The sequence below is a fragment of the Passer montanus genome, unplaced genomic scaffold, assembly GCF_014805655.1.
Source record: "Passer montanus isolate IOZ18808 unplaced genomic scaffold, ASM1480565v1 scaffold485, whole genome shotgun sequence".
In the NCBI taxonomy this organism is placed as follows: Eukaryota; Metazoa; Chordata; class Aves; order Passeriformes; family Passeridae; genus Passer; species Passer montanus.
In genome coordinates, this window is record NW_024369763.1 from 5,140 (window position 1) to 16,193 (window position 11,054).

An 11,054-nucleotide genomic window follows, 5' to 3' on the forward strand; every position below is an offset into this window, starting at 1 on the left:
CAGGTGTCACTCAGGTGTCACTGACGTCACTCAGGTGTCACTCAGATGACTCAGGTGTGGTTAGATCAGTATAGGGAGGTCACAGGTGCCTCAGGTGTCACTCAGGTGTCACTCAGGTGTCACTAACGTCACTCAGGTGTCACTGAGGTGTCACTCAGGTGTCACTCAGGTGTGTTTAGGTCAGTGTAGGAGGTCACAGGTGTCACTCAGGTGTCACTGAGGTGTCACTCAGGGGTCACTCAGGTGCCACTCAGGTGTCCCTGAGGTCACTCAGTTGTCACTCAGGTGTCACACAAATGACTCAGGTGTCAGTCAGGTGACACTCAGGTGACTCAGGTGTCACTGACGTCACTCAGGTGTCACTCAGATGACTCAGGTGTGCTCAGGTGTCACTCAGGTGTGGTTAGATCAGTGTAGGGAGGTCACAGGTGACTCAGGTGTCACTCAGGTGTCACTCAGGTGTCACTCAGGTGTCACTCAGGTGTCACTCAGGTGTCACTCAGGTGACACTCAGGTGCCCCAGGTGACACTCAGGTGTCCCCCAGGTGGCTCTGCGCTCGCTGCCCGAGGAGGCGGTGAAGGAGGCCCTGGAGTACAAGGTGCTGCAGGTGTCACTCAGGTGTCACTGACGTCACTCAGGTGTCACTGACGTCACTCAGGTGTCACTCAGGTGTCACTGACGTCACTCAGGTGTCACTCAGGTGTCACTCAGGTGTCACTCAAGGTGTCACTGAGGTCACTCAGGTGTCACTCAGGTGTCACTCAGGTGTCACTCGGGTGACCCAGGTGTGCTCTACCTGCCCAGGTGGCTCTGCGCTCGCTGCCCGAGGAGGCGGTGAAGGAGGCCCTGGAGTACAAGGTGCTGCAGGTGTCACTCAGGTGTCACTGACGTCACTCAGGTGTCACTCAGGTGTCACTCAGGTGTCACTGACATCACTCAGGTGTGCTCAGGTGTCACTCAGGTCTGGTTAGATCAGTGTAGGAAGGTCACGGGTGACTCAGGTGTCACTCAGGTGTATCAGAGGTCACTCAGGTGTCACTCAGGTGTCACTGACATCACTCAGGTGTGCTCAGGTGTCACTCAGGTCTGGTTAGATCAGTGTAGGAAGGTCACGGGTGACTCAGGTGTCACTCAAAATCCCATAGTGCCTCATCCAAGATGGCCGCCTGCGCCACATGGAGCACATGGAGGTGGGGCCTCACCTGCCCAGGTGTCCCCAAGGTGTCCCCCAGGGGGGTCCCGTTGGGTTTTGGGGTCATTTGAGGACTTTAAATCCCAATCATTCCAATCCAAGATGGCTGCCGGTGCCATCGATCCCATGATGCCTCATCCAAGATGGCTGCCAGTGCCATCAATCCCATAATGCCTCATCCAAGATGGCTGCCACCAGTGCCATAAATCCCATGATGCCTCATCTAACATGGCTGCCTGTGCTGTAAATCCCATAATGCCTCATCCAAGATGGCTGCTGGTGCTGTAAATCCCATCATGCCTCATCCAAGATGGCTGCTAGTGCCATGAATCCCACAATGCTTCATCCAAGATGGCTGTCAGTGCCATAAATCCCATAATGCCTTGTTCAAGATGGCTGCCGGTGCCATTGATCCCATGATGCCTCACCCAAGATGGCTGCCATCAATCCCATGATGCCTCACCCAAGACCAAGGTGTCCCCCAGGGGGGTCCCGTTGGGTTTTGGGGTCATTTGAGGACTTTAAATCCCAATCATTCCAATCCAAGATGGCTGCCGGTGCCATCGATCCCATGATGCCTCATCCAAGATGGCTGCCAGTGCCATCAATCCCATAATGCCTCATCCAAGATGGCTGCTGGTGCTGTAAATCCCATCATGCCTCATCCAAGATGGCTGCTAGTGCCATGAATCCCACAATGCTTCATCCAAGATGGCTGTCAGTGCCATAAATCCCATAATGCCTTGTTCAAGATGGCTGCCGGTGCCATTGATCCCATGATGCCTCACCCAAGATGGCTGCCATCAATCCCATGATGCCTCACCCAAGATGGCTGCCATCAAGCCCATGATGCCTCACCCAAGATGGCTGCCATCAATCCCATGATGCCTCACCCAAGATGGCTGCCATCAATCCCATGATGCCTCACCCAAGATGGCTGCCATCAATCCCATGATGCCTCATCCAAAATGGCCGCCAATTTTTAATTTTTTTTTTTTTTAAACCTGGAAAAATCTTTTTTAAAAATTCTCCAAAAATCCCAAAAATTCCCTAAAAAATCTGAATAAATTTGGGGGAATTTGTGGGAAAAAAAAATTTAAAAATATAAAAGCAATTTAAAAAAAATTCATTAAATGTGTAAAAAAATTAAAATATATTTTAAAAACATCAAGAAATTCGTTAAAAATCTTTTAGAAGTTCAAGGAAAAAGCCTGAACTGTTAAAAAATAGGGGGAAATTAAAAAAAAATCATTCAAAAATCAAATTAAAATTTAAAAAATGGTAAAAAATGCAAAAAAAATGAAAAAAAAATTGAGATTATTTTTGGGAATTAGGGAAGCTTAAGCTGAGGAAAAATAATGTGAAAAGTTCTTGAAGGAGGCCCTGGAGTACAAGGTGCTGCAGTCGCAGTTCTCGCTGCTCTACCACGAGAGCCTGCAGGTGAAGACGCAGCTGGACGAGGCGCGGGCGCTGCTGCTGGCCACCAAGAACAGCCACCTGCGCCACATCGAGCACATGGAGGTGGGGCCTCACCTGCCCAGGTGTCCTCAGGTGTCCCCCGGGGGGTCCCGTGGGGTTCTGGGGTGGTTTGGGGTCATTCTGGGTGGTTTGGGGTTGTGGAAGTCCCGTAATGCCTCATCCAAGATGGCCGCCTGCGCCACATGGAGCACGTGGAGGTGGGGCCTCACCTGCCCAGGTGTCCCCAGGGTGTCCCCCGGGGGGGTCCCGTTGGGTTTTGGGGTCATTTGTGGACTTTAAATCTCAGTAATTCCAATCCAAGATGGCTGCCGGCGCCATCGATCCCATGATGCCTCATCCAAGATGGCTGTCGGTGCCATAAATCCCATGATACCTCATCTAACATGGCTGCCAGTGCTGTAAATCCCATAATGCCTCATCCAAGATGGCTGCCAGCACCATCAATCCCCTAATGCCTCATTCAAAATGGCTGCCTGTGCCCTCAATCCCATGATGCCTCATCAAAGATGGCTGCCAGTGCCATCAATCCCGTAATGCCTTGTTCAAGATGGCTGCCACTGGTGCCATCAACCCCATAATGCCTCATCCAAGATGGTTGCCAGGGTCATCAATCCCACAATACCTCATCCAAGATGGCTGCCAGTGCCCTCAATCCCACAATACCTTATCCAAGATGGCTGCCAGTGCCATGAATCCCATGATGCCTCATGTAAGATGGCTGCCAGTGCCATCAATCCTGTAATGCCTTGTTCAAGATGGCTGCCACTGGTGCCATCAATCCCATGATGCCTCATCAAAGATGGCTGCCAGTGCCATCAATCCCATAATGCCTCACCCAAGATGGCTGCCCTCAATCCCATGATGCCTCATGTAAGATGGCTGCCAGTGCCGTCAATCCCATGATGCCTCATCTAACATGGCTGCCAGTGCTGTAAATCCCATAATGCTTCATCCAAGATGGCTGCCATCAATCCCATGATGCCTCATCCAAGATGCCTGCCAGTGCCATGAATCCCATGATGCCTCGTCCAAGATGGCCACCAGTGCCATAAATCCCATAATGCCTTGTTCAAGATGGCTGCCACTGGTGCCATCAATCCTACACCTGAGATACACGTGGGCACACCTGGGGGCACCTGGGGTACCTGGAGTACACCTGGGGTACACCTAGGGTACAACTGGGGGCTCCTGGGGGCACCTGAGATACACCTGGGATACACCTGGGCACACCTGGAGGTACCTGGGATACACCTGGGGGCACCTGGGGGTACCTGGGGGCACCTGAGATACAGCTGGGGTACCTGGGCACACCTGGGGCACCTAAGATACACCTGGGATACACCTGGGGGTACCTGGGGGGCGTACCTGGGATACACCTGAGGGGCACCTGGGGCACCAGGGGTACACCTGGGGGTACCTGACTTACACCTTGAGGTACCTGAGATACACCTGGGATACACCTGGACACAGCTGGGCACATCTGGGATACACCTGAGATACACCTGGGCACATTTGGGGGTACGTGGGGGCACCTGAGATGCACCTGGGGCACCTAGGAGTAGCTGGGATACACCTGAGGACACCTGGGATACACCTGGGCATAGCTGGGGGCACCTGGGAGCAGCTGGGATACACCTGAGGACACCTGGGATACACCTGGGCATAGCTGGGGGCACCTGGGAGCAGCTGGGATACACCTGAGGACACCTGGAGCACCAGGGCACACCTGGGGGTACCTGAGATACACCTGGGATACACCTGGGAGTCATAATGTACACCTGGGATACACCTGGGATACACCTGGGAGTCATCATGTACACCTGGGATACACCTGGGAGTCATAATGTACACCTGGGATACACCTGGTGGCAGCTGGGGATACCTGGGCACACCTGGGGACACCGGAGATACACCTGGGCACAAGTGAGGGACACCTGGGAGTACCTGTGGGATACACCTGTGTCACATGTATGATCTCACTTGTGTGATTGTATCTGTCACCTGTATCTCATCTGTGTGATCACACCTGTCATGTCTCACGTGTCTCTCACCTGTCCCAGGTAAAACTTCAAAGTGATTTACACTGAAATAACCCAATTTATTCAAATTTTGGGCTAAAATCCTGGGGATTTTTGTCATTTTCTTCGGGTTTTTTGCCTCACCTGTCTCACCTGTCTCTCCTGTCCCTCACCTGTGTCACCTGTGTGCTCTCACCTGTCTCTCACCTGTCTCACCTGTCTCTCACCTGTCTCTCACCTGTCTCTCACCTGTCTCTCACCTGTCTCTCACCTGTCTCTCACCTGTCTCTCACCTGTCTCTCGGGGGGCACCGGGGGTACCTGAGATACACCTGGGGTACCTGGGATACACCTCAGTACACCTGAGATACACCTGGGGTACCTGGGATACACCTCAGTACACCTGAGATACACCTGGGGTACCTGGGGGCACGGGGTACCTGGGGGGCACCTGGGCACACCTGAAATACACCTGGGGGGCACCGGGGGTACCTGAGATACACCTGGGGTACCTGGGATACACCTCAGTACACCTGAGATACACCTGGGGTACCTGGGATACACCTCAGTACACCTGAGATACACCTGGGGTACCTGGGGGCACGGGGTACCTGGGGGGCACCTGGGCACACCTGAAATACACCTGGGGGGCACCGGGGGTACCTGAGATACACCTGGGGTACCTGGGATACACCTCAGTACACCTGAGATACACCTGGGGTACCTGGGATACACCTCAGTACACCTGAGATACACCTGGGGTACCTGGGGGCACGGGGTACCTGGGGGGCACCTGGGCACACCTGAAATACACCTGGGGGGCACCGGGGGTACCTGAGATACACCTGGGGTACCTGGGATACACCTCAGTACACCTGAGATACACCTGGGGTACCTGGGATACACCTCAGTACACCTGAGATACACCTGGGGTACCTGGGGGCACGGGGTACCTGGGGGGCACCTGGGCACACCTGAAATACACCTGGGGGGCACCGGGGGTACCTGAGATACACCTGGGGTACCTGGGATACACCTCAGTACACCTGAGATACACCTGGGGTACCTGGGATACACCTCAGTACACCTGAGATACACCTGGGGTACCTGGGGGCACGGGGTACCTGGGGGGCACCTGGGCACACCTGAAATACACCTGGGGGGCACCGGGGGTACCTGAGATACACCTGGGGTACCTGGGATACACCTCAGTACACCTGAGATACACCTGGGGTACCTGGGATACACCTCAGTACACCTGAGATACACCTGGGGTACCTGGGGGCACGGGGTACCTGGGGGGCACCTGGGCACACCTGAAATACACCTGGGGGGCACCGGGGGTACCTGAGATACACCTGGGGTACCTGGGATACACCTCAGTACACCTGAGATACACCTGGGGTACCTGGGATACACCTCAGTACACCTGAGATACACCTGGGGTACCTGGGGGCACGGGGTACCTGGGGGGCACCTGGGCACACCTGAAATACACCTGGGGGGCACCGGGGGTACCTGAGATACACCTGGGGTACCTGGGATACACCTCAGTACACCTGAGATACACCTGGGGTACCTGGGATACACCTCAGTACACCTGAGATACACCTGGGGTACCTGGGGGCACGGGGTACCTGGGGGGCACCTGGGCACACCTGAAATACACCTGGGGGGCACCGGGGGTACCTGAGATACACCTGGGGTACCTGGGATACACCTCAGTACACCTGAGATACACCTGGGGTACCTGGGATACACCTCAGTACACCTGAGATACACCTGGGGTACCTGGGGGCACGGGGTACCTGGGGGGCACCTGGGCACACCTGAAATACACCTGGGGGGCACCGGGGGTACCTGAGATACACCTGGGGTACCTGGGATACACCTCAGTACACCTGAGATACACCTGGGGTACCTGGGATACACCTCAGTACACCTGAGATACACCTGGGGTACCTGGGGGCACGGGGTACCTGGGGGGCACCTGGGCACACCTGAAATACACCTGGGGGGCACCGGGGGTACCTGAGATACACCTGGGGTACCTGGGATACACCTCAGTACACCTGAGATACACCTGGGGTACCTGGGATACACCTCAGTACACCTGAGATACACCTGGGGTACCTGGGGGCACGGGGTACCTGGGGGGCACCTGGGCACACCTGAAATACACCTGGGGGGCACCGGGGGTACCTGAGATACACCTGGGGTACCTGGGATACACCTCAGTACACCTGAGATACACCTGGGGTACCTGGGATACACCTCAGTACACCTGAGATACACCTGGGGTACCTGGGGGCACGGGGTACCTGGGGGGCACCTGGGCACACCTGAAATACACCTGGGGGGCACCGGGGGTACCTGAGATACACCTGGGGTACCTGGGATACACCTCAGTACACCTGAGATACACCTGGGGTACCTGGGATACACCTCAGTACACCTGAGATACACCTGGGGTACCTGGGGGCACGGGGTACCTGGGGGGCACCTGGGCACACCTGAAATACACCTGGGGGGCACCGGGGGTACCTGAGATACACCTGGGGTACCTGGGATACACCTCAGTACACCTGAGATACACCTGGGGTACCTGGGATACACCTCAGTACACCTGAGATACACCTGGGGTACCTGGGGGCACGGGGTACCTGGGGGGCACCTGGGCACACCTGAAATACACCTGGGGGGCACCGGGGGTACCTGAGATACACCTGGGGTACCTGGGATACACCTCAGTACACCTGAGATACACCTGGGGTACCTGGGGGGCACCGGGGCACCTGGGGAGCACCTGGGCACACCTGACATACACCTGGGGGCACCTGGGGGTACCTGGGGGCACCTGGGATACACCTGGAGACACCTGGGGACACCTGGGGTACTTGGGATACACCTGGGGCACCTGGGCACACCTGGGGGCACCTGGGATACACCTGGGGGCACCTGGGTATAGCTGAGGGCACCTGGGATACACCTGGGGTACACCTGAGGTACCTGGGATACACCTCGGTACACCTGAGAGACACCTGGGGTATCTGGGATACACCTGGGCACACCTGGGGGCACCTGAGGGGCACTTGAGATACACATGGGGTACACCTGGGCACACCTGGGGGCACCTGGGATACACCTGAGATACACCTGGGTATAGCTGAGGGCACCTGGGATACACCTGGGGGCAGCTGGGGTACACCTGGGCACACCTGGGGTACCTGGGATACACCTGGGGGTACCTGGGGTACACCTGAGATACACGTGGGCACACCTGGGGGCACCTGGGGTACCTGGAGTACACCTGGGGTACACCTAGGGTACAACTGGGGGCTCCTGGGGGCACCTGAGATACACCTGGGATACACCTGGGCACACCTGGAGGTACCTGGGATACACCTGGGGGCACCTGGGGGTACCTGGGGGCACCTGAGATACAGCTGGGGTACCTGGGCACACCTGGGGCACCTAAGATACACCTGGGATACACCTGGGGGTACCTGGGGGGCGTACCTGGGATACACCTGAGGGGCACCTGGGGCACCAGGGGTACACCTGGGGGTACCTGACTTACACCTTGAGGTACCTGAGATACACCTGGGATACACCTGGACACAGCTGGGCACATCTGGGATACACCTGAGATACACCTGGGCACATTTGGGGGTACGTGGGGGCACCTGAGATGCACCTGGGGCACCTAGGAGTAGCTGGGATACACCTGAGGACACCTGGGATACACCTGGGCATAGCTGGGGGCACCTGGGAGCAGCTGGGATACACCTGAGGACACCTGGAGCACCAGGGCACACCTGGGGGTACCTGAGATACACCTGGGATACACCTGGGAGTCATAATGTACACCTGGGATACACCTGGGATACACCTGGGAGTCATCATGTACACCTGGGATACACCTGGGAGTCATAATGTACACCTGGGATACACCTGGTGGCAGCTGGGGATACCTGGGCACACCTGGGGACACCGGAGATACACCTGGGCACAAGTGAGGGACACCTGGGAGTACCTGTGGGATACACCTGTGTCACATGTATGATCTCACTTGTGTGATTGTATCTGTCACCTGTATCTCATCTGTGTGATCACACCTGTCATGTCTCACGTGTCTCTCACCTGTCCCAGGTAAAACTTCAAAGTGATTTACACTGAAATAACCCAATTTATTCAAATTTTGGGCTAAAATCCTGGGGATTTTTGTCATTTTCTTGGGGTTTTTTGCCTCACCTGTCTCACCTGTCTCTCCTGTCCCTCACCTGTGTCACCTGTGTGCTCTCACCTGTCTCTCACCTGTCTCACCTGTCTCTCACCTGTCTCTCACCTGTCTCTCACCTGTCTCTCACCTGTCTCTCACCTGTCTCTCACCTGTCTCTCACCTGTCTCTCACCTGTCTCTCACCTGTCTCTCACCTGTCTCTCACCTGTCTCTCACCTGTCTCTCACCTGTCTCTCACCTGTCTCTCACCTGTCTCTCACCTGTCTCTCACCTGTCTCTCACCTGTCTCACCTGTCTCACCTGTCTCACCTGTCTCTCACCTGTCTCACCTCTCACCTGTCTCACCTGTCTCACCTGTCTCTCACCTGTCTCACCTGTCTCTCTCCTGTCTCTCTCCTGTCTCTCACCTGTCTCCCCTGTCTCCCCTGTCTCTCACCTGTCTCTCACCTGTCTCTCACCTGTCTCTCACCTGTCTCACCTGTCTCTCACCTGTCTCTCACCTGTCTCTCACCTGTCTCTCACCTGTCTCTCACCTGTCTCTCACCTGTCTCTCACCTGTGTGCTCTCACCTGTCCCACCTGTCCCACCTGTGCAGGCCCCATTAACCGCGAGATGCGGCACCTGATCAGCTCGCTGCAGAACCACAACCACCAGCTCAAGGGCGACGTGCAGCGCTACAAGCGCAAGCTGCCTGAGGTGCAGGCCGAGATCGGCATGGTGGGCGGGGCCACCGCCGGGGGGCGGGGCCACGACCGGGGGGCGGGGCCACAAAACCCGAGAGGTGTGGCTTGGAGGGGCGTGGTGTCTTTAAGGGGGATGTGGTCACTTTAAGAGTGGGTGTGGTCATTTTAAGAGTGGGTGTGGTCCCTTTAAGGGTGGGTGTGGTCACTTTAAGAGAGGTGTGGCTCCTTTAAGAGTGGGTGTGGCCTGTTGAAGAGTTATAGTCTAAGATCAACAAGGTGGGCGGGGCCACAAAACCCGGGGGGCGTGGCTTTGAGGGGCGTGGTTCCTTTAATGTGGATGTGGTTCCTTTAAGAGTGGGGGTGGTCACTTTAAGAGTGGGTGTGGTCACTTTAGGAGTGGGTGTGGTCACTTTAGGAGTGGGTGTGGTCACTTTAAGAGTGGGTGTGGTCCCTTTAAGAGTGGGTGTGGTCACTTTAGGAGTGGGTGTGGTCACTTTAGGAGTGGGAATTTTCGGGAGGGATTGTGGGAAATTCGGGCGGGATTTTGGGAATTAGAGATGGTATAAGAGGTAAAAAAATCGCATTTATGCAAATGAGATGTAAATGAGATGCAAATGAGGCAGTGGGAGGGGTTTTGGGGTGGAACTGAGGGGATCTGGGGGGATTTTAGGGAAGATTTTGAGGAGATTTTGGGAGATTTTAGGAGGATTTGGGGAAGTTTGGAGGGGTTTGGGGGTGTTAAATGCATAATTATGCAAATGAGATGCAAATGAGGCACTAAGGAGGGTTTGGGGGAGGGGTCCTGAGAGTTTTGGGGGGGATTGTGGGAAATGTGGGCGGGATTTGGTGGCTTGAGAAGTGTGAAATTGGCGTTTAAGGAGTTTGAAGTGGGTGTTTATGCAAATGAGATGCAAATGAGGGGATTGTGGTTATTTGGGGAGGGGTCTAAGTGGGGACCTGGGAGGTTTTGGGGGGATTTGAGGAGATTTTGGGGCATTTTAGGGCAATTTTGGAGGAGTTGGGAGGGGTTTGGGGGTGTTAAAGTCGTATTTATGCAAATTAGATGCAAATGAGGAAGCGGGAGGGGTTTGGGGTGGAACTGAGGGGATTTGGGGGGATTTTAGAAAGATTTTGAGGAGATTTTGGGACGTTTTAGGGAGATTTTGGGGAATCAAAGATGGTTTGGAGAGCATTAAAGGGGCGTTTATGCAAATAATATGCAAATGAGATGCAAACATCCCCAGGAAAATTAGGGAGGGGCAGGAAATTGAAGTCGGGTTCGTTTTTGGGGTCTTTGAGTGTTTGGAGCAAAATTAAAAGGATGGAGCCAAATAAATGGGCACAAGTTATGAATATGCAAATGAGATGCAAATGAGCTGGAAATGGCCGCCAGGAGGAGCAGAAGGAGATGAAATTTGGAGTCGATTTTTGAGATCCTTC

The 11,054-nt window shown here is 55.0% G+C and overlaps 1 protein-coding gene across 1 annotated transcript in view; it reads left to right on the top strand.

Annotated features, from left to right (window-relative positions):
- Nucleotides 1-9,825, top strand: part of LOC120508655 (E3 ubiquitin-protein ligase BRE1B-like) — a 14,042-nt gene extending 4,217 nt beyond the window's left edge. Inside the window, exons 2-5 of the mRNA XM_039722466.1 lie at nt 806-859; nt 2,589-2,763; nt 9,527-9,712; nt 9,806-9,825. Of these exons, the coding sequence (XP_039578400.1) occupies nt 806-859; nt 2,589-2,763; nt 9,527-9,712; nt 9,806-9,825 (435 nt within the window). The remainder of the gene's footprint in view (nt 1-805; nt 860-2,588; nt 2,764-9,526; nt 9,713-9,805) is intronic.
- Nucleotides 9,826-11,054: the final 1,229 nt, after the last annotated feature.